General features: G+C 39.6%; 1 protein-coding gene across 1 annotated transcript in view; it reads left to right on the top strand.

The window, feature by feature from the left end:
• LOC140634846 (cullin-4B-like) overlaps positions 1-23,878 on the top strand; it is a 41,709-nt gene that overhangs the window by 1,224 nt on the left and 16,607 nt on the right. The window contains exons 2-4 of the mRNA XM_072828507.1: positions 9,489-9,681; positions 10,476-10,580; positions 11,306-11,416. Coding sequence (XP_072684608.1) covers positions 9,489-9,681; positions 10,476-10,580; positions 11,306-11,416 — 409 coding nt within the window. The remainder of the gene's footprint in view (positions 1-9,488; positions 9,682-10,475; positions 10,581-11,305; positions 11,417-23,878) is intronic.

The raw sequence follows: 23,878 nt of genomic DNA, 5'->3' as shown, positions 1-23,878 counted from the left end.
GTAACTAACACAGGCTCTCAGTGTGCAGTGGCCTGATCTGCACAGCTTGCAGGGCACCTGTTGGCAAGAGAGTCCTCTCTGTCCTGTGCCCTCCCTGCTTCTGCCTGTCCCAGGGGGAGTGCAGGATCGTGGGCTTTGTCTGCATGGTGCCCTGGGGTCCAGGGCCCTGTGCTGCTGGGATCGTGCTCCTGGTGGCAGGGCTCCCGAAGGCAGCAGGACACAGACACCTCCGTCTGGAGCTGCCCACCTAACCAACTGGCTTCTCCCAAATGCCCCTCCAGCTAAACACTCCAGCACTTTACCCAGATGGTCCACAGTTTGTGTTTTGCTTTCCCCCTAGGAGCCCCTCCTCTGAAAGTGACTTAGAAAATTGGAGTCTTCACTGCCCCTCCTGCCATTCTGCCCAATTGCCCTGCTAAACACTTTTCTGTCCAGAAAGAATCTGTGCGGATTTTTAAAGTTCCTCCTTCTCCAGGGTAGGGCTTTCCTGTCCTGGAGGCTTTTGCTGCCTGCCAGGCTTCAGCCCACCTCTTCTTGGTGCCCCTCCCCCACTTGATTCTTTTTTATTTTATTTTTTTCCACCTGCCTACCTTGCTAGAATTGAAAACTCTTCTCTTTGTAGTGTTCCAGCTGTTCTCCCTTTAAATGTCAGGTCGAATTTGGAGGTGTTCAGGATGATTTGAAAGTTATCTAAGTAAGTTGGTGGGGCCAGGTGATTTGAGGACCCCTGTTCTTCTGCCATCTTCAGGCCTGGCCTGGTTCCATACAAATTTTAGAATTATTTGTTCCTGCTCTGTGAAAAGTTATTTTGATACAGATTGCATTGAGTGAATAGATTGCTCTAGGTGGCATAGTAGACACTTTAACGATATTTATTCTTCCAGTCCACGAACATTTTCCATTTTTGCGTCTTCCTCAAGTTCCTTCAAGTACATAAGGGTTTTATAGTTTGCTGAATATATATCCTTTCTTTAAAAAAAGGTTTTATTTATTCATGAGAGACACACAGAGGCAGAGTCATAGGCAGAGGTAGAAACAGGCTCCCCATGGGAAGCCCAATGTGGTACTGGATCCTGGGCCTCCAGGATCACACCGAGTCCAAGACAGACTCTCAACCACTGAGCTATCCAGGCATCCCTGATATAGATCCTTATCTTCTTTGGTTAGGTTTATTCCTAGGTATCTTTGTTTTTGATGCAGTTGTCAATGGGATTCATTACTTGATTTCTCTTTTTTCTAATTAGTGTACAGAAGTGCAACTGATTTCTGTGCATTGATTGCATATCCTGCCACTTGTTATATTCCTGTATCAGTTTAAGCATTTTAAGGTGGAGTCTTTTGAGTTTTCCATTTAAAATAAGTTGTTGTCTGCTAAGATTGAGAGCTTGATTTCTTCTTTGCCAATTCAGATGCCTTTTATTTCTCTTTGTTGTCTGATTGCTGAGACTAGGAGCTTCCCTTACTGTGTTGAACAACCGTGGTGAAAGTGGATATCTCTGTCATATTCTTAACCTTAGAGGAAAAACTCTAGTTTTTCCCCACTGAGAATGGTATTACCTTTCAGGTTTTTGTTGTTAGCTTCTATGATACAGACGTATATTTTATCTATCTCTGTACTGTGTCGAATTTTAATCAAGAAAGACTGCAGTACTTAGTCAAATGCCTTTGTTCTGCATCTACTGAGAGGACCGTATGGCTCTTGTCCTTTCTTTTATGGATGTAGTATATCACATTGATTGACTGATTTGTGAATGTTGAACCACCCTTGCAGCCCAGGAATAAATCCCACTTGGTCGTGGTGTCCATCCTTTTATTACTGCTTGATCCTGTTGTCTGTTAACTGGGTGAGAATTTTGGCATCACCCAGCGTTCATCAGGGATATAGTCTGTAATCCTCCTTCTTGGTTGGGTCTGTGTCTTTTGGGATCAAGATAATGCTGGCCTCATAGAATTTGGAAGTTTTCCTTCCATTTCTGTATTTTGAAATAGCTTCAGGACAGTACATATTAATTATTCTTCAGATTCCATTGGGAAGCCATACAGCCCTGAACCATTGTTTGTTGGGAGATTTTTGATGACTGTTTCAATTTCTTTGCTGGTAATGGGTCTGTTCAGTTTTTCTCTTTCTTCTTGTTTCTGTTTTGGTAGTTTATATGTTTCTAGGAATGCATCTGTTTCCCCAGATGGCCTAATTTTGTTGTATGTTCTTAAAATTGTTTGTATTTCCTTGGTGTTTATTGTGATTTCCTCCTGCATTCATGATTTTACTAATTTGGGCCCTTTCTCTTTTCTTTTGATAAGTGTAGTCAGGGATTTATCAGTCTTATTTTTTCAGTGAACCAGCTCTTAGTTTCATTGATTTGTTCTACTGGTTTTTTGGTTTATGTTTCATTGATTACTGCTCTATATGATTTCTCTTTTCCTGCTTGCGTTAGGCTTTATTTGCTGTTCTTTCTCCAGCTCCTTTAGGTATAAGGTTAGGATGTGTATTTAAGGCTGTTCTTTCTTGAGAAAGGCTTGTATTGCTGTGTACTTCCCTAGTAGGATTACCTTTTCTGCATCTCAAAGGTTTTGAACAGTTACGTTTTCATTTTCATGTTTCCATGAATTTTTAAATTCCTCATTAATTTCCTGGTTGACTAATTCATTCATTCCTTTTTTTTTTAATTGAAGTTCGATTTGCCAACATTCATTAGGATGCTTTTTCTAACATCCATGTATTTGAGTTCTTTCCAAGGTTTTTTTCTCATGATTGAGCTCAAGTGTCAAAGCATTGCCATTTGAAAATATGCAGGGAATTATCCCAATTTTTTGGTACCATTGAGACCTGATTTGTGACCCGTATGTGGCCTCTTCTGGAGAATGCTGCATATGGACTTGAGAAGAATGTGAATTGTTACTTTAGGGTGAAATGCTCTAAATGTATCTGTGATTTTCATCTGGTCCAGTGTGTCATTCGAAGCCCCTTGTTTTGTTGTTGATCTTCTGCTTCGATCATCTGTTTGTTGCAGTTAAAGGGGTGTTGAAGTCCCCTACTATCATTGTATTATTATCACTGTGTTTTATCTTATTGTTGTGTTATATAATTGGATTCTCCCATGTTAAGGATGTAAGTATATAGAATTGTTAGATCTTTTTTTTATATATGTTTTTAATATATGTTTTAATTCCGATATAGTGTCCTTTCCTCATTCTTACTGCAGTCTTTGGTTGACAGTCTAATTTGTGGGCTATAAGGATTGCTACACTAGCTTTTCTTTTGATGTCCATTAGCATGATTTAAATGCTTTTCCACCTCCTCCTCTCAGTTTCAATCTGGAGTTTGTCTTTAGGTTTAAATGAGTTTCTTGCAGACAGCACAGGGATAGATCTTGATTTTTTATCCAGTCTGATACCCTGTGTCTTTTGATTGGGACAATTAGCCCATATACATGCAGAGTAACTGTTGAGTGATAGAAATTTGGTGCCATTGTATAACTTGTGAAGTCACTCTCTGTGTATATTGTCTCTGTTTTTTTCTGGTCTGTATTACTTTCAAACTCTATTTCTGCTGAGAGGATCTCATTATGTCTTGCAGGGTTGGTTTATGATCACAAATTCTTTTATATTTTGTTTGTCCTGGAAGGTCTTTACCTCTCCTTCTATTTTTTTATAATAAATTTATTTTTTATTGGTGTTCAATTTGCCAACATACAGAATAACACCCAGTGCTCATCCCGTCAAGTGCACCCCTCAGTGCCCACCACCCAGTCACCCCCACCCCCCGCCGTCCTCCCCTTCCACCACCCCTAGTTCGTTTCCCAGAGTTAGGAGTCTTTAGTTCTGTCTCCCTTTCTGATACTTCCCACACATTTCTTCTCCCCTCCCTTATATTCCCTTTCACTATTATTTATATCCCCCAAATGAATGAGAACATACAATGTTTGTCCTTCTCCGATTGACTTACTTCACTCAGCATAATACCTTCCAGTTCAATGCACGTTGAAGCAAATGGTGGGTATTTCTCATTTCTAATGGCTGAGTAATATTCCATTGTATACATAAACCACATCTTTTTTTATCTGTTCATCTTTCAATGGACACTGAGGCTCCTTCCACAGTTTGGCTATTGTGGACATTGCTGCTAGAAACATCGGGGTGCAGGTGTCCCTCCCGGCATTTCATTGCATCTGTATCTTTAAGGTAAATCCCCAACAGTGCAATTGCTGGGTCGTTGGGCAGGTCTGTTTTTAACTCTTTGAGGAACATCCACAGTTTTCCAGAGTGGCTACACCATTTCACATTCCCGCCAACAGTGTATCAGGGTTCCCTTTTCTCCACATCCTCTCCAAAATTTGTGGCTTCCTGCCTTGTTAATTTTCCCCGTTCTCATTGGTGTGAGGTGGTATCTCATTGTGGTTTTGATTTGTATTTCCCTGATGGCAAGTGATGCGGAGCATTTTCTCATGTGCTTGTTGGCCATGTCTGTGTCTTCCTCTGTGAGATTTCTGTTAATGTCTTTTGCCCATTTCATGATGGGGTTGTTTGTTTCCTTGGTGTTGAGTTTAATAAGTTCTTTATAGATCTTGGAAACTAGTCCTTTATCTGCTACGTCATTTGCAAATATTGCTTCCCATTCTGTAGGTTGTCTTTTCGTCTTGTTGACTGTATCCTTTGCTGTGCAAAAGCTTCTTATCTTGATGGAGTCCCAGTAGTTCATTTTGCTTTTCTTTCTTTTGCCTTCGTGGATGTATCTTGTAAGAAGTTACTGTGGCTGAGTTCAAAAAGGGTGTTCAAAAGGGTGTTGGATGCCAATTTATTTTCCCAGATTAGAGTAGTTCTCCTCTAGGAGTTTGATGGAATCTTGTCTCACATTTAGACCTTTCATCCATTTTGCGTTGATCTTTGTGTATGGTGAAAGAGAGTGGTCTAGTTTCATTCTTCTGCATGTGGATGTCCAATTTTCCCAGCACCATTTATTGAAGAGACTGTCTTTCTTCCAGTGGATAGTCTTTCCTCCTTTATCGAATATCAGTTGACCATAAAGTGGAGGGTCCACTTCTGGGTTCTATATTCTATTCCATTGATCTATGTGTCTGTTTTTGTGCCAGTACCACACTGTCTTGATGACCACAGCTTTGCAGTACAACTTGAAATCTGGCATTGTGATGCCCCCAGATATGGTTTTCTTTTTAAAAATTCCCCTGGCTATTTGGGGTCTTTCTGATTCCACACAAATCTGAAGATGGTTTCTTCCAACTATCTGAAGAAAGTCCATGGTATCTTGATAGGGATTGCAATAAACGTGTAAATTGCACTGGGTAACATTGACATTTTCACAATATTAATTCTGCCAATCCATGAGCATGGAATATTTTTCCATCTTTTTGTATCTTCTTCAATTTCTTTCAGAAGTGCTCTATAGCTTTTAGGGTATAGATCCTTTACCTCTTTTTAGGTTCATTCCTAGGTATCTTATGCTTGGGGTGCAATTGACAATGGGATTGATTCCTTAATTTCTCTTTCTTCAGTCTCATTGTTAGTGTATAGAAATGCCACTGATTTCTGGGCATTGATTTTGTATCCTGCCATGCTACCAAATTGCTGTAGGATTTCTAGCAATCTTGGGGTGGAGGCTTTGGGGTTTTCTATGTAGAGTATCATGTCATCGGCGAAGAGGGAGAGTTTGACTTCTTCTTTGCCAATTTGAATGCCTTTAATGTCCTTTCGTTGTCTGATTGCTGAGGCTAGGACTTCCAGTACTATGTTCAATAGCAGTGGTGAGAGTGGACATCTTTGTCATGTTCCTGATCTTAGGGGAAAGGCTCCCAGTGCTTCCCCATTGAGAATGATATTTGCTGTGGGCTTTTTGAAGATGGCTTTTAAGATGTCGAGGAATGTTCCCTCTATCCCTACACTCTGAAGAGTTTTGATCAGGAATGCATGCTGTATTTTGTCAAATGCTTTCTCTGCATCTAATGAGAGGATCATATGGTTCTTGGTTTTTCTCTTGCTGATATGATGAATCACATTGATTATTTTACAAGTGCTGAACCAGCCTTGTGTCCCGGGAATAAATCGTTCTTGGTCATGGTGAATAATTTTCTTAAGGTACTGTTGGATCCTATTGGCTAGTATCTTGTTGAGAATTTTTGCATCCATGTTCTCTCCTTCTATTTTGAATGACATCCTAGCTGGATAAATATTCTTGGCTACATGTTCTTCTCATTCAGTATGCTGTATATGTCATGCCTGTCCTTTCTGGCCTGCCAGGTGTCTGTGGAGAGGTCTATTGCTAGCCTTATGTGTTTACCCTTGTAGGTTATCAATGTCTTATCCTGAGCTTCTTTCAGGATTTTCTCTGTCTCTGAAATTTGCCAGCTTCGCTATTCCATGTTGGGGTGCTGACCTTTTCTTAAAATTGATTTTGTCAGGGGGAGTTTTCTGTGCCTCCTGGACTTGGACGTCTATTTCTTTTCCCAGATTAGAGAAGTTCTCAGCTATAATTTGCTCCCCATACCTTCTGTCCCGTCTTTTTTCTCGAGGGTCCCAGTTATTTTAATATAGTTTTGTTTTATCACTTATCTTTTGAATTCACCCTTCCTGATCCAGTAGTTGCTCTTTTCTCAGCTTCTTTATTATTCATTGTTTTGTCTTCTATATCACTAATTCTCACTTCTGCCTCATTTTTCCTAGCAGTTAGAATCTACATTTTTCATTACATCTCTTTAATAGCTGTTTTGATTTTGACTTGATTAAATTGTAGTTTTATTTTTCTCCAGAAAAGGATTGTCTAATGTCTTCTCTGCCCTTTTCAAGCCTAGCTAGTATCTTAATAATTGTTATTCTGAACTCCAGTTCCGACATCTTACTTACATCCATATTGACTTAGGTCCCTGACAGTCAGTACTGCCTCTTGTTCTCTTTTTTGAGGTGAGTTTCTCCACCTGGTCATTTTGTCTGGAGCAGAATAGATGAACAGAAACAGAATTCTATTTATTTTTTTTAATTTTTATTTATTTATGATAGTCACAGAGAAAGAGAGAGAGAGAGGCAGAGACATAGGCAGAGGGAGAAGCAGGCTCCATGCACCGGGAGCCCGATGTGGGATTCGATCCTGGGTCTCCAGGATCGCGCCCTGGGCCAAAGGCAGGCGCTAAAACGCTGCGCCACCCAGGCATCCCCAGAAACAGAATTCTAAAATGACAACAATGACCTCATGTAAATAAACACTATAAACAAATTAGAAAGAGACCCAAAATCTAAGGGAAGTTTTTAAAAAAAGAATATAATCAGACAAGTGAACAGAACAGAGCAATATACCGAATCCTGTGTATATTTTGGTGTCTTAGAAAACACATCCCAAAATAGTAAAGAAAGAAAAACTTCTAAAAATGAAATTAAATACAATGAAAGGATAGAATATAAGAGTTAAAAAAAGATGTAAGAGTGTTGAAGTAAAGAAATTGAAAAGGAAAGAGAAAAAAATTAAAATTGAAAGAGTGAAGAATTATGGGGAAAAGGAACATGAATTCTACATGCTATATTCCTATCGTGCTGGGTTTTGCAGTTCTCAATGATTGGTAAACTTGGTCTTGATTGGATGTTCTTGCTGATAATCTTGGGAGGGCTCTGTTAGTTCTGAGTAGATTTGGACCACCCTTGCTAGGGGGCCAGGCTAAGTAAGCAGTTCTGAATTGGTGTAGGTGGCTTTTGTTTCTTGTGGGCTTTCCACGCAGCTTTAGAGGATGAGAGTGAAAATGGAGGCCTCCCCATCTCCAGCCTCCACTCCTCAGAGCACCCTCAGGGAAAATCAGTCAGTCACTCCTGTCTCCCTGATCTCTGTCCACACTCCTTACTCACCCACCCTGTGACCGAGCTCTTCTATTTCAGGCACGTGATCCCATTTCAAGTCTCCAAACACTGCAGACTTTAATGGTGTGCACCAGCAGGTCTCCTCTTGGGGACAATGGTTGTCTCCCTGGGGTGCTGGTGCTTGCTGGCCCCCTGCTTTCTTTTTTTTTTTTAATTTTTATTTGTTTATGATAGTCACACAGAGACAGAGAGAGAGGCAGAGACACAGGCAGAGGGAGAAGCAGGCTCCATGTACCGGGAGCCCGACGTGGGATTCGATCCCGGGTCTCCAGGATCGCGCCCTGGGCCAAAGTCAGGCGCTAAACCGCTGTGCCACACAGGCATCCCTTGCCCCCTGCTTTCAAAGTGGTTGCTGGACCAGGTCCTCGTTCACTGTTCATGGCAGCAATGAACTGACAGCCCACTCATAGGTTTGCTGACTGCAGGCAGCTTCCCTGTTCCAGTGAATTCCACCTGGGGATTCTGCCACACTCAGGCACCTCTGTTCTTCCTGTGACCCCAGGGATCCTGAGACCACAGTGTCCCATCTAAGACACTGTCCCCATTCGCCACCTGAGCACGTTTCAGGCAACGATGTCTCCACCACAGCAGGGTTCTTGGAATTTTGCACTCCCCTGTATATCCCTTTCCAGCAGCTGGCTTCTCGAAGCTCCTCCGCTGCCCCCAGTTTATCTTTTAGTATATCGCCTCAGATTCACTTCTTTTCACCTCTTACCTTGTAGAAAGTGGTCACTTCACTATTTGTTGCAGCAATTCTTTTCTTAGATCTCCTTCTGAGTTCGCGGGTGTTTAGAATGATGTAATAGCTATCTAGCTGAATTCCTGGGAGCAGAAGAAGCTAAGGTCCTCTATTCCCCCACCGTCTTGGACTGTCTCCGCCCTTTAGTACATAGGGCAGGTCTGTTAGCAAAGAACTATCTCAGCAGTTGCTTATCTCACAATTTCTTAATTTTCCTTCACTATTAAAGGATTCAGGTTCTTCTGGCTATAGAGCTTTTGGTGACAGTTTTTTCACCCAGCATTTTAATCATAGCTTTTAATGACTTTATTATTAGTGAAGATCTGTTGCACAGGATGAGTTGCTTTTCTCTCACTGCTTTTAAGACCATTTAAGCAGTTGAAGAGGAGATGATAGCACACTGTCTTATTTCACAACTTTTTTCAGTAAGCATCACTTTGGTTTTAGTAGGTTTCTCATTGTATTCCAGAATTCTGAAAATCTGATGCTGACAAGCTCTGGTAGCTTAATCATTTCTTTAATGCACAGAGATGAAATAAACCCTTTTGAGCCCAATTGCTTTCTTCTTTTTCCGATATTTTCTTCTATTTATTCCTGTGACTCTAATATACTCCTTACTTGATTTATTGTTTTGGCACCATAGACTTTCATTACTAATATGTTTCAAAATAGTTCTCCACTCAAATAATCAGTTTACCTTTATTTCTCTTGGCTTCATTTCTAGAGCACCTTACCTTTTATCTAGTGCTATCTTTTCCTTGTGATGTTTTCTGCATATTTTCTATCCTGCACATTTGCTATTCTCAGTCTTGTAACTGAAGTTAAATTTATGTTGTTTTACTTGCTATTTTTAATAATAATTATCATCACCATCTAAGGTAATTGTATTTTTCAGAAATTTGGTAACAGCATAGTTACTAATCCTGTGAAAGATAAAACAATGGTGCAAGAGCTTCTGGATTTTAAAGATAAGATCGATTTTATTATTGCAACTTCTTTTCTGAAGAATGAGAAGTTTATTGTTGCTATGAAAGACGCTTTTGAAACATTTATAAATAAAAGATCTAACAAGCCCGCCCAGCTTCTAGGTATGGTTTTCAATTTTATGAAATACATACTTTATTCTTTATTGCATTTCATTTAAATATGTGACGGGAGTTCAGTTTGACCTCCTAATTCATCATAATTATAAGATTGACTATCAGTGATTATAATAAACTATTTTTCTCAGGTTTAGTTTTCACAAGGCATTGTTCATTTGTTTAATTAATAGTAACCTAGCACTTTAGAAACTTCTGTTCCTTTAGCTTGTTTTAAATTCAGCATTTTTTAAATCAGTAGATAAAACAAAAAATTATAGATAGGCCTACTTCTTTTTCTCATTCTTATTTATTTCTTATAAAATAAACGAAAGCTTTTCTTACAAGAAACCTAATGATTTTATATTTTAAGGTAATTTTTTTATTGACATGCTTTCTGAAAGTTGAAACAAAATGTCAAATTGATATTCTCTTGTTCTTTGAAATGAATAAATCACTTAATCTTTAAGATTTGGGGATTGATATAATCTGTTTTATATAACACGTTACTTTTTTGCGATTTTTAAAAATAGATTGGGGACATGGGACTATATCGTATGAAGAAATGGCTACAACATTTGGACATTGAGGTTATAGAAATATTAAAAGCACTTAGAAGAAATATTTATTTCTCGTATTTTCCTTCCATTTCTCTATCCATCAGCTCAATTATTGGTTTTCTGTTTTATGAAAATGCGCCTTGCTCTGGAGGAAAATACTTATTTGAAAGGAAATTTTTTTTTTGTTTGTAGTATATATTTGAAAATGTAGCATTACTTAGAAAGTTATTTTTTACATTTTAGCAAAGTATGTGGATTCAAAACTTCGTGCAGGTAACAAAGAAGCTACAGATGAAGAACTTGAAGAATTACTAGATAAAGTAATAGTTTTATTTAGGTTCATTAATGGTGAGTAGACTGGTTTAAAATGTGTATTTAAAAGTTTGGAACAGGGCGCCTGGGTGGCTCAGTCAGTTAAGTGTCTGCCTTCAGCTCAAGTCATGATCCTAGGATCCTGGGATGGAGCCCTGCATTGGACTCCTTGCTGGAATGGGGAGCCTGGTTCTCCTTCTGCTTCTGCCTGTTGCTCCCCCTGCTTGTGTTTTCTGGCTGTATCTCTCATGCCTACTCTCTCTCTCAAATAAATAAATTCTTTTAAAAATAGTGTTTAAAACAATAATAGCATTTGTAGAAGAAATTAAAGAATTATGTGCAAATCCCAACATAAATTGCAATTGAATAGTTTTTATGGTTCTAAAACTGGTAAGTTAAAACAGTTTACAATTTAGTAATGGTAAGTATGTTCACATTGTTGGGCAGCCATCACAATTACCTGGCTTTTAACTTTTTAATCATAAACTAACTCCCTGCAAATTAAGCAGTCATTCATCATTACTTTCTTGCTTTCAGTTTCTGGCAACCAATAATTTGACTGTTCATGATGTGGATGTATGTATTTTCAGATATTTTATATAAATATAATCACATTAACGTGTGACCGTTTAGTTTCACTTGCTGTTAATATTTACATGATTTTCAAATATTATTGGATATAGCATGTCATTTCATTGGTATCTGGTATTATCATTTTGCATTTTCCAAGTCTAACATTCAGGTGCTTTTCCTTAAAACAGGAAAAGATGTTTTCGAAGCCTTCTACAAAAAAGATTTAGCCAGACGTCTCTTGCTTGGTAAGAGTGCTTCAGTTGATGCAGAAAAATCAATGCTGTCCAAACTGAAACAAGGTGTGTATCTTGACATGTATATTGTTTATTTTAGTCTTTTTTTTTTGGTTCTGTGTTTCATGAATCTGCATGGAGAACAATGATTTCCTTTCAGTGTTGGTCGTGATCTCCTTTTCGTTCATGATTTTACTTACTTAGGTCCTTTCTCTTTTCTTTTGATAAGTTTAGCTAGAAGTTTATCAATTTCATTTCTTGTTTTAAGGAACCAGCTCTGACTTTGTTGTCCTTTCTACCTTTTCTCTTGTTTCTGTATCATTTATTTCTGCTCTAATATGTACTATTTCCCTTCTGCTGGATTTAAGCTTTATTTGCTGTTCTTTTTCTAAATCCTTTAGGTGCAAGGTGAGATTGTGCATTTGAGACTTTTCTTCTTTCTTAAGACAGGCCTGAATTGCTATCTACTTCCCTCTTAGGACTGCCTTTGCTGCATTGCAGATGTTTTGGACTCTCATATTCTCATTTTCATTTGTTTCTATGTATTTTTCAATTTTTTCTTTAATATCGAGTTAACCCATTCATTATTTAGGAGGATGTTCATTACCCTCCTTGTATTTGTCATCTTTCCAATTTTTTTCTTGTGGTTGACTCCAAGTTTCACAGCATTGTGGCTGAAAATATATATGGTATGATTTCAAACTTTTGTACTTGAACGGGGGCGATTTGTGATCCAGTATGTGATCTATTCTTGAAAATATTCCATGTGCACCTGAGAAGAATGTGTATTCTCTTGCAATAGGAATGCTCTGAATATGTCTGTTGACTACATCCCGTCCAAGGTGTAATTCAAAGCTCTCAGACTTTGTTGATCTCTTGCTTTGATGATCTGTCCATTGTGAGTGGGATATAAAGTCCCCTACTGTATTATTATTATTGTATTATTATCAGTCATTAAGTTTATGTTTGTGATTAACTGATTTGTATATGTGGCTGTTCCCATGTTGAACACAAAAATATTTGCAATTGTTAGATCCTCTTCATGGATACTTAAGATGTACTACCATTCTTCATCTGTCAGTTTTTGTTTTAAAATCCAGTTTGCCTGATGGAAAAGATGAGTACTTTAGCTTCCTTTTGAAAACCATTAAATTCCTTCCTTTTAATCTGCAGGTGTCTTTGGATCTAAAATGACTCTCTTGTAGGCGCCATATAGATGGGTCTTATTTTTCTTTTTTAATCCATTGTGACATCTTATGTCTTTTGATTGAAATATTTAGCCTACTTAGATTCTGAATGATTATTGATAGATACGAATTTAGTGCCCTTTTGTTACCTGTGGATTTGGTGTTTCTAATGATATTCTTTCTTGTTTTGGCTTTTTTTTCCTCCACTCAAGGATTCCCCTGTGAATTTCTTGCAGGGTTGGTTTAGTGGTTATGAACTCCTATCGTTTTTTTTTTTTTTTTTTTCCTGGAAAACTCTTTATCTCTACTTTTATTCTGAATGACAGTGTTGTGGGAAAACTTGCGTTTTTCCACCTTTAGTATGTTGTGTGTATTTGCCACTTTCTTCTGGTCTGTAATATTTCTGTGGAGAGATCTACTGCAAACCTGATTTTTTCAGTGTCTTGCCTTATCGGTTAGGTATTTCTTTTCCCTTTTGCTTCTGGATTATCTCTGTATTTTGCAAAGTTTACTATAAAAAGTGTTGGTGTTGTACATTGTTTGTTGAATTTGATGGGATTTCTCTGTGCTTCCTGGATTTGGATGTCTGTTTCATTACCCAGGTTAGGGCAGTTCTCAGCTGTACATTGATGAAATTAATATTTTTTTAAAGATTTTATTTATTTAATCATGAGAGGGAAAGGGGAAGAGGGGGAGAAGAGAAAAGGGAGAGAATCCGGCTCCATCCCGGATCTCCAGGATCACACCCTGGGCTGAAGGCGGCACCAAACCACTGAGCCACTGAGGTTGCCTGATGAAATTAATATTCTGCCCCTTTTCCACTCTTTTTCTTCTGGGACTCCTCTATGAAATGGATCTTGGTGGTATCATTTTAAAGTTAAACCTTTTGTTTTCATTGTTTTATCTCTCTAGGAAGGGACTCTCTGGTGTCTTCCATGCTTTTCTCAAGCCCAGCTAGTACCCTTATGATTGTTTTAAATTCTTGCTCAGGCATGTTACTCACACATGTTTTGATTAGATCCCTGGCTGTGGAGTCTTACTGTTCTTTCCTTTGGTGTGAAATCCTCCATCTTGCCATTTTGTCTAGGCCACTCCGTGTTTGTGTGTGTGTGTGTGTGTGCGTGTGCGTGTGTGTGTGTGTGGAAGTCTGTTACATTCTTAGTACTGAAAGTAATAGTGATATATTAACTTAATAGTAGTAATAATCCATTAATAATTAATAGTACTATGTTAAGAAGAGTCTTATACTATCTTAGGCTTCATGCTTTAGGAAATGTTTCATAATGTGTACCGTGCTGTTGTGTATTGGCTGCCCCTACCTTCAGGTCAGTCCTTCGCAGAATTTCTCTTCACCTACAGTGGGGAGTATTTGGACCTTGTCCAGTGTGTGGCAGTCTTAAGAGGTGAGTTTTGGTCTGGTTGTTAAAAGAGGCTAGATCTTATTTCCAATAGAGTTGACCCCTTGCAGCAGTCTGTGATCAGTAGTCTTGGTCCTTGTAAGGGTTTTTTTTTCTCATCTTCTGTTTGAGGTCTTGCCTTGTTGGTTCTCATGCAGACAATCTGAGGAAAAATGAAACTGCAGAGCACATGGTGGTGGGGCTTGTAAGTGGATCCATCCTCCACTGGAGTGCTGTATTGCTCAAGAGAGTAGATCAGTATTGATGGGTAAGGGAAATGGTGTCACCCCACTCTCTCATCCCTGGAGCAGATGTTACCTGCCACTCCTCATCCCTTAGAGAAAAGCAAACATTCTTCCCTCTTGTGTCCCAGATTTCCATCAGATTCTTGCCTTCACTCTATGCCATAGCTATATACCTGTCAGGCAGCATTTTCTTCCTGTGTTTTATCTCAAGTGTGGGCCTGAGTTTTATAACTCCAAATTTATGGATCTGGCACAGTGTGGACCTCCATTTACTCTTAGGACAGGGCACTGGCTCAAAGTTTATGGTACATAAAAAAGCCATTACCAGAGAATTATAGACCAGTATCCCTAATGATGCAGAAATTCTCACAAGGTAGTAACTAATCAGATGAAATGGTTACATTTAAAGTATTACTTACCATGACCAAGTGGGATTTATTCCTGGGCTACCAGGATGGTTCAGCATCTGCAAATCAATCAACACGGTACAGCACATTAATAAAAGAAAGGACAAGAACCTTATGATCCTCTCAACTGATACAGAAAAAACATTAGGTAAAACAACATCCTTTCTTGATAAAAGCCTTCAACAATGTAGGGATAGAGGGAACATACCTCAACATCATAAAGGCCATATATGAAAGACCCACAAGTAATATCATCCTTAGTGGGGAAAACAGACCTTTTGTGCTAAGGAAAAGGACAGACACATCACAGGGATGCCCACTCTCTGCAGTGTTGTTTAACATAGTAAGGGAAGTTCTTAGCCTCAACAATCAGACAACAACACATATCAGGGGAATCGAATGGAGAACCCAGAAAAGGCCCCTCAACTCCATGGTCAACTAATATTTGACAAAGCTGGAAAGAATATCCACTGGAAAGAGGACAGTTTCTTCAATAAATGGTGCTGGGAAAATTGGACAGCCATGTGCAGAAGAATGAAACTAGACCACTCTCTTACACCCTACACAAAGATCAACTCAAAATGGATGAAAGATCTAAATGTGAGACAAGATTCCATCAGAATCCTAGAGGAGAACGCAGGCAAAACCCTTTTTGAACTCGACCACAGCAACTTCTTGCAAGATACATCCATGAAGGCAAGAGAAACAAAAGCAAAAATGAATTATTGAGACTTCATCAAGATAAAAAGCTTCTGCACAGCCAAAGAAACAACACACAAAACTAAAGGACAACCTACAGAAAGGGAGAAGATATTTGCAAATAACGTATCAGATAAAGGGCTAGTATCTAAGATCTATAAAGAACTTACTAAACTCGATGGCGAAGAAACAAACAATCCAGTCATGAAAAGAGCAGAAGACATGAACATTTATTTCTTCATAGAAAACCTACACGTGGCCAACAAGCACATGAGAAAATGCTCCACATCACCTGCCATCAGGGAAATACAAATCAAAACCACAATGAGATACCACCTCACACCAGTGAGAATGGCGAAAATTAACAAGACAGGAAACCACAAGTGTTGGAGAGGATGTGGAGAAAGGGGATCTCTCCTGCACTGCTGGTGGAAATGTGAACTGGTACAGTCACTCTGGAAAACTGTGTGGAGGTTCCTCAAAGAGTTAAAGACAGACCTGCCCTATGACCCAACAATTGCACTGCTGGGGATTTACCCCAGATGCAGTGAAAAACCTGCACCCCAGTGTTTATAGCAGCAATGTCCACAATAGCCAAACTGTGGAAGGAGCCTCGTTGTCAATCAAAAGATGAATGGATAAAGAAGATGTGGTCTATGTATACAATGGAATATTCCCCAGCCATTAGAAACAACAAATACCCATTTGCTTCAAAACGTGGGTGGAACTGGATGGTATTTTGCTGAGTGAATAAGCCAGTCGGAGAAGGACAAACATTGTATGGTCTCATTCATACAGGGAATATAGAAAATAGTGAAAGAGATTAAAGGGGAAAGGAGAGAAAATGAATAGGAAATATCAGTGAGGGTGACAGAACACGAGAGACTCCTCTAACTCTGGGAAAGGACAAGGGGTAGTGGAAGGGGAAGTGGGGAAGGACATGGGGTGACTGGGTGATAGGCACTGATGGGGGCACTTGATGGGATGCGCACTGGGTGTTATACTAGATGTTGGAAAATCGAACTCCAATAAAATATATATATTTAAAAACCCAATCAGACAGCAAAGGGAAATAAAAGGCAAGCACTCACATTGGCAAAGAAGTCAGACTTTCACTGTTTTCAGATAACATGATGCTATATAGAAAACCCAAAAGACTTCACCAAAAACATTGCTAGAATTGAGAAAGGAATTCAGCACAGGTGCTGGATACAAACTCAACTACAGAAGTCTGCACAACAACAATAAAATGAATTCAAGGAGTTGATCCCATTTCCAGTTGCATCAGAAACCATGTGCTCTGCCTAGGAATATACCTAGCCAAAGAGGGTCAAGATCAGGATTCTGAAAAGTATAAAACACTAATGAAAGCAATTGAGAAAGACATGAAAAAATGGAAGCACATTCCTTCCTCATGGATTGGAAGAACAGATATTGTTAACATGTGTCTAAGTGACTGGCTGTAGCCACGTACACATGGAAGGCAAACTCTATTAGAACCTCACCAGCATTTTTCACAGACCCAGAACAAACACTCCTAAAATTTGTATGGAACCAGAAAGTACCCTGTGAATTGCCAAAGGAACATTGAAAAAGGAAAAACAAAGCAGGAGACCTCACAATCCCAGACTTCAAACTGTGTGTTAAAGTTGTGATCATCAAGACAGTATGCTACTGGCATAAAAACAGACACATAGATCATAAAATAGAGTACTTAGAAATGGACCTCAGATCTGTGCTTAAGTAATCTTCAAAAAAGCAGAAGAGAAAATCCAATGGGGAAAAAGACTTCTGTTCAACAAATGATGTTGGGGAAATTGGACAGTCACACGTATAAGAAGGAAGCTGGACCCCTTTTTATATAATACACAAATAGAAATTCAAAAAGGGTGGAAAGACCTAAATGTGAGACCGGCATCCATCAGCATCGTAGAAGAAAACACGATCAGCAACCGCTTTGACCTCCCCCACAGCAACTTCCTGCTAGAACGGTCTCCAGAGGCAAGAGAAACAAAAGCAAAAATGTACTATTGGCACTTCATCAGGATAAAAAGCTTTTGGACAGGAAAAGAAATGATCAGCAAAACTAAAAGGCAACTTACAGAATGGAGAAGATATCCAGAAATAACAGAATAAGGGCTAGTATCCAGAGTTTATAAATAACTCCTCAAAATCAATACCCCCAAAATACAAAATCCAGTTAGGAAATGGGCAGAAGATGTGAACAGACATGGAGACATGTCTCCAGAGAAGACATCCAGATAGCTAACAGACAAATGAGAAAATGCTCCACATCACATGCCATCAAGGAAATACGAATCAAAACCGCAATGAGATCCCACCTCACACCAGTCAGAATGGTTAAAATAAACAAGTCAACAAACAATGGATGTTGGTGAGGATGCAGAGAAAGGAGAATCTGTTGGTGGGAATGCAAAGTGGTGCACCATTGTGGAAGACATTATAGAGGTTTCTCAAAACGTTACAAATAGAAGTATTCAGCAATTGCACTATTAGGTATTTATTCCAAAGGATACAAGAAATAGTGATTTGTGAAGGCATATGTACCCCAGTGTCCACAATAGCCAAACAGTGGAAAGAGCTAAGCTGCCCATGAACAGATGGATTAAGAAGATGTGAAATATGCGATGGAACATGCTGTGGTCTTCTAAACCTTCAGCTTTTTTGCTCCCCTGCCTGTAAAATCTGTCGATAATCATCTGCTCTAATTTTCCCCTGGTTTTGTGGAAGTGTTTCTCTGGGGCAATCTGTATCCCCTGTTTTTTTCTGTTTCTTTCTCTATCCTCTCTCTGAGAGCAAGGCTCTCTGCTGTAGCTCCTGTGATTCTTTTCTCTTTGGAATCTCATCTCTGTATGTCCTAATTTTTCATAGTATGGCCTTCCCCCCCACCCCCGCCAGTTGTGCAGTTTGTTTTCTCAGCATTCAGATTGCGTTTGGAATGATTTGCTACTTATCTAGCTGAGTTCAAAGGATAAGGCAATCTTAGGGTCCCCCTATTGCTCTGCTATTTTACTTCTTCCCTCAGTTGGTATTTTTTAAAGAACCAACTCATTGATCTTTTCTGTTACCTTGTTAATCAATATTCAATTTATTTCATCTCTGATCTTATTTCCTCCCTCTTACTATCTTTTTTCTTCTATTTCTCTTCCTGTTGGGTTGAAGGTTTATGTTTTGCTTGCTTCTTTTTTGGATATATTTATTTTTTATTTACTTCTGTATTCACGAGACACACACACACACACAGAGAGAGAGAGAGAGAATCAAGTCATAGGCAGAGGGAGAAGCAGGATCCGTGCAGGGAGCACGATGCAGGACTCGATCCTGGGACTCCAGGATCATGCCCTGAGCCGAAGGCAGATGCTCAGTGCATTGCTGCTATAAACATTGGGGTGCAGGTTTCTTGGTTTTTCACTGCATCTCTATCTTTGGGGTAAATCCCCAGTAGTGCAATTGCTGGGTGCATCTAGGTGAGCCACCTAGACATCCCTGTTTTGCTTACTTCTTAAGCTAGGCCTGTATTGCTGCAATCTTCCTACTTAGAAGAGGATTCACAGCATTCCAGGCCCTCCTGTTTCGTTTCTTCAATCCCACATTTGGTGAAGTTATGTGTCATTTGTTTTTCTCTGACATGTTTTGACTAGCCCTATATTCTCTATCATTGCAACAGGTAAGATTTCATTATTTTTGATGACTAACAGTCCATTTAATGTATATATCTCACATCATCTTTATCCATTAGTCAAGGTGAACTGATGCTGTTTCCACATTGCTGTAAGTCGGGTATTTAAGTCCCTTACTACTATTGTATTATTATTAATGAGTACCTTTATGGTAATCATTTATTGTATTATATATTAACATGTTTTTATGTATTAACATGCCACATTGAAGACATAAATGATTACAATCTTTAGATCTTTTTGTTGGATAGACCTCTTTATTTTGGTATAGTGCCCTTCCTCATCTGTTAATACAGTCTTTGGTTTAAAGTCTAGTTTGGGGGAACCGTTAGTGGCTCAGGGAATTAAACATCTGCCTTTGGCTAAGGTGGTGATTTCCAGGTCCTAGAAGTCGCACATGTGCTCCCTGCTCTGTGGAGAGCTTCTCCTTCTGCTTTCCACTTCCCCTGCTTCTGCTTGCTCACACACTGTTGGTAAAAATCAATCAATCAATCTTTAAAACATACAAATAAAGTCTAGTTTGTCTAGGGGAAGTAAGGCTACTGCAGCTTTCTTTGGACTTTCATTTGCATGAAAAATATTTTTACCCCCGCCCCCAACATTTAATCTGCAGCTGTCTTTAGCTCTAAAACAAGTCTCTTATTGACAGTTTACAGTTGGATCTTGTTTTTTTTTTTTAATCATTTTAACACTCTGTGTATTTTGATAGAAGCATTTAGTTTACTTACATTCAAATTCATTATTGATATAAAATGTATATTCTCATTGTATAGCTTGTTTTCTCCGTTCTGGAGATCTTTTTTCTGGTGTTTCCTTGTTTTATGTAACATTTTGTTTCTGCTTTGCCCTCCAAGAGGCAACTTTAATATTTCTTGCAGGGATGGCTTGTTTTATTTATTATTATTTTTGTATATTTTTATTGGAGTTCGATTTGCCAACATCTAATAAAATAACCAGTGCTCATCCCATCAAGTGCCCCCATCAGTGCCCGTCACCCAGTCACCATCCCCCTGCCCACCTCCTCTTCCACCACCCCTTGTTCTTTCCCAGAGTTAGGAGTCTCTCATGTTCTGTCACCCTCACTGATACTTCCCACTTATTTTCTCTCCTTTCCCCTTTAATCTCTTTCAGTTTTTTTATGTTCCCAGTAAGAATGAGACCATACAATGTTTGTCCTTCTCAGATTATTAAGCACTCAGCATAACACCCTCCATTTCTATCCACGTTGAAGCAAATGGTGGTTATTTGTTGTTTCTAATGGCTGAGGAATATTCCATTATATACATAGAGCACATCTTCTTTATCCATTCTTGTCCTCGATGGACACTGAGGCTCTTTCCACAGTTTGGCTATTGTGGACATTGCTGCTACAAACATTGGGGTGCAGGTGTCCGGCTGTTTCACTGCATCTGTATCTTTGGGATACCCAGTAGTGCAATTGCTGGGTCAGAGGGTAGTTCTATTCGTTTTTTTTTTTTTTTTTTTTGATTTTATTTATTTATTCATGAAAGAAACAGAGAAGCAGAGACACAAGTAGACGGAGAAGCTGCCTCCATGCAGGAAGCCCGACCTGGGACTTGTTCCCAGGACTCCAGGATCACACCCTGAAGTGAAGGCAGTGCTAAACCACTGAGCCACCATGGCTGCTGAGGTAGTTCTATTTTTCACTCATCGAGGAACCTCCACACAGTTTTCCAGAGTGGCTGTATCACCTCACATTCCCACCAACAGTGCAGGAGGGCTCTCCTTTCTCCACATCTTCTCCAACATTTGTGGTTTCCTGCCTTGTTAATTTTCCCCATTCCCACTGGTGTGAGGTGGTACTGCGTTGTGGTTTTGATTTGTATTTCCCTGATGGCAAGCGATGCAGAGCATTTCCTCATGTGCTTGTTGGCCATGTCTATGTCTGCCTTGGTGAAATTTCGTTCATGTCTTTCGCCCATTTCATGATTGAATTATTTGTTTCTTTGCTGCTGAGTTTAATAAGGGCTTGGATACCAGCCCTTTATCTGATAGGTCATTTGCAAATATCTTCTCCCATTCTGTAGGTTGTCTTTTAGTTTAGTTTATTGTTCTTTTCCTGAGCAAAAGCTTTTTATCCTGATGAAGTTCCAATAGTTCATTTAGCTTCTGTTTCCCTTGCCTTCATAGAGGTATCTTGCAAGAACTTGCTGTGGGCAAGTTCAGAAAGGGTGTTTCCTGTGTTCTCCTATAGGATTTTGATGGATTGCGGTCTCCTTTTAGATCTTTCATCCACCTTGAGTTAATCTTTGTGTATGGTATAAGAGAATGGTCTAGTTTCATTCTTCTGCACATGGCTGTCCTATTTTCCAAGCACCATTTATTGAAGGGACTGTCCTTTTTCCAGGGGAAATTCCTTTCTGCTTTGTCAAATATTAGTTGACCCGAGAGTTGAGGGCCCGTTTCTGAGTTATGTATTCTTGTTTTTTTTTATCGGAGTTCAATTTGCCAACATATAGCATAATACCCAGTGCTCATCCCATCAAGTGCCCCTCTCACCGCACGTCACACAGGAACCCCACACCCCGCCCACCTCCCTTTCCACCACCCCTTGTTCCTTTCCCAGAGTTAGGAGCCTCCCAGGTTCTGTCTCCCTTTCTGATATTTCCCACTCATTTTTTCTCCTTTCCCCTTTATTCTCTTTCACTATTTTTTATATTCCCCAAATGAATGAGACCATATAATGTTTGTCCTTCTCCGATTGACTTATTTTCACTCAGCATAATATCCTCCAGTTCCATCCACGTCGAAGCAAATGGTGGGTATTTGTTGTTTCTGACGACTGAGTAATATTCCATTGTATACGTAAACCACATCTTCTTTATCCATTCATCTTTTGACGGACACCAGGACTCCTTCCACATTTGGCTATTGTGGCCATTGCTGCTATAAACATCAGGGTACAGGTGTCCTGGTGTTTCACTGGATCTGTATCTTTGGGGTAAAACCTCAGCAGTGCACTTGCTGGGTCGTAGGGCAGATCTATTTTTAACTCTTTGAGGAACCTCCACACAGTTTTCCAGAGTGGTGGCATCAGTTCACATTCCCACCAACAGTGCAGGAGGGTTCCCCTTTCTCCACATCCTCCACTACATTTGTGGTTTCCTGTGTTGTTACTTTTTCCCATTCTCACTGGTGTGAGGTGGTACCTCCTTGTGGTTTTGTATGTATTTCCCTGATGGCAGGTGATGTGGAGCATTTTCTTTTTTTTTTAAATAATAAATTTATTTTTTATTGGTGTTCAATTTGCCAACATACAGAATAACACCCATTGCTCATCCCATCAAGTGCCCTTGTCAGTGCCCCCCACCAAGTCACCCCCACCCCCGCCCTCCTCCCCTTCCACCACCCCTAGTTCATTTCCCAGAGTTAGGAGTCCTATGTTCTGTCTCCCTTTGTGATATTTCCTACCCAATTCTTCTCCCATTCCCTTCCATTCCCTTTCACTATTATTTATATTCCCCAAATGAATGAGAACATATAATGTTTGTCCTTCTCTGATTGACTCATTGCACTCAGCATAATACCCTCCAGTTCCATCCACGTTGAAGCAAATGCTGTGTATTTGTCATTTCTAATGGCTGAGTAATATTCCATTGTATACATAAACCACATCTTCTTTATCCATTCATCTTTCAATGGACAACGAGGCTCCTTCCACAGTTTGGCTGTTGTGGACATTGCTGCTAGAAACATCGGGGTGCAGGTGTCCCGGCATGGCATTGCATCTGTATCTTTGGGGTAAATCCCCAACAGTGCAATTGCTGGGTTTAAGGGCAGGTCTGTTTTTAACTCTTTGAGGAACCTCCACACAGTTTTCCAGAGTGGCTGCACCGTTGCACATTCCCACCAACAGTGTAAGAGGGTTCCCTTTTCTCCACATCCTCTCCGACATTTGTGGTTTCCTGCCTTGTTAATTTGCCCCATTCTCACTGGTGTGAGGTGGTATCTCATGGTGGTTTTGATTTGTATTTCCCTGATGGCAAGTGATGCAGAGCGTTTTCTCATGTGTGTGTTGGCCATGTCTGTGTCTTTCTCTGTGGGGTTTCTGTTCATGGCTTTTGCCCATTTCATGATTGGGTTGTTTATTTCTATGGTGTTGAGTTTAGTAAGTTCTTTATAGATCTTGGAAACTAGCCCTTTATCTGATATGTCATTTGCAAATATCTTCTCCCATTCTGTCAGCTGTCTTTTCGTTTTGTTGCTGTATCCTTTGCTGTGCCAAAGCTTCTTATCTTGATGAAGTCCCAATAGTTCATTTCTGCTTTTGTTTCTTTTGCCTTCATAGGTGTATCTTGTAAGAAGTTACTGTGGCCGAATTCAAAAAGGGTGTTGCCTGTGTTCTCCTCTACGATTTTGATGGAATCTTGTCTCACATTTGGATCTTTCATCCATTTTGAGTTGATCTTTGTGTGTGGTGAAAGAGAGTGGTCTAGTTTCATTCTTCTGCATGTGGATGTCCAGTATTCCCAGCACCATTTATTGAAGACACTGTCTTTCTTCCAGTGGATAATCTATCCTCCTTTATCGAATATCAGTTGACCATAAAGTTGAGGATCCACTTCTGGATTCTCTATTCTGTTCCATTGACCTATGTGTCTGTTTTTGTTGTGCCAGTACCACACTGTCTTGATGACCACAGCTTTGTAGTACAACCTGAAATCTGGCATTGTGATGGCCCCACCTATGGTTTTCTTTTTTAAAATTCCCCTGGGTATTTGGGGTCTTTTCTGATTCCACACAAATCTTCAAATAATTTGTTCTAACTCTCTGAATAGAGTCCATGGTATTTTGATAGGGATTGCATTAAACGTGTAAATTGCCCTGGGTAATACATTGACATTTTCACAAGATTAATTCTGCCAATCCAT

Source organism: Canis lupus, chromosome 6 (assembly GCF_048164855.1).
Source record: "Canis lupus baileyi chromosome 6, mCanLup2.hap1, whole genome shotgun sequence".
Taxonomy (NCBI): Eukaryota; Metazoa; Chordata; class Mammalia; order Carnivora; family Canidae; genus Canis; species Canis lupus.
The sequence above is the reverse complement of the archived record's forward strand: the minus strand, read 5'-3'. Positions and strand labels throughout refer to the sequence as shown.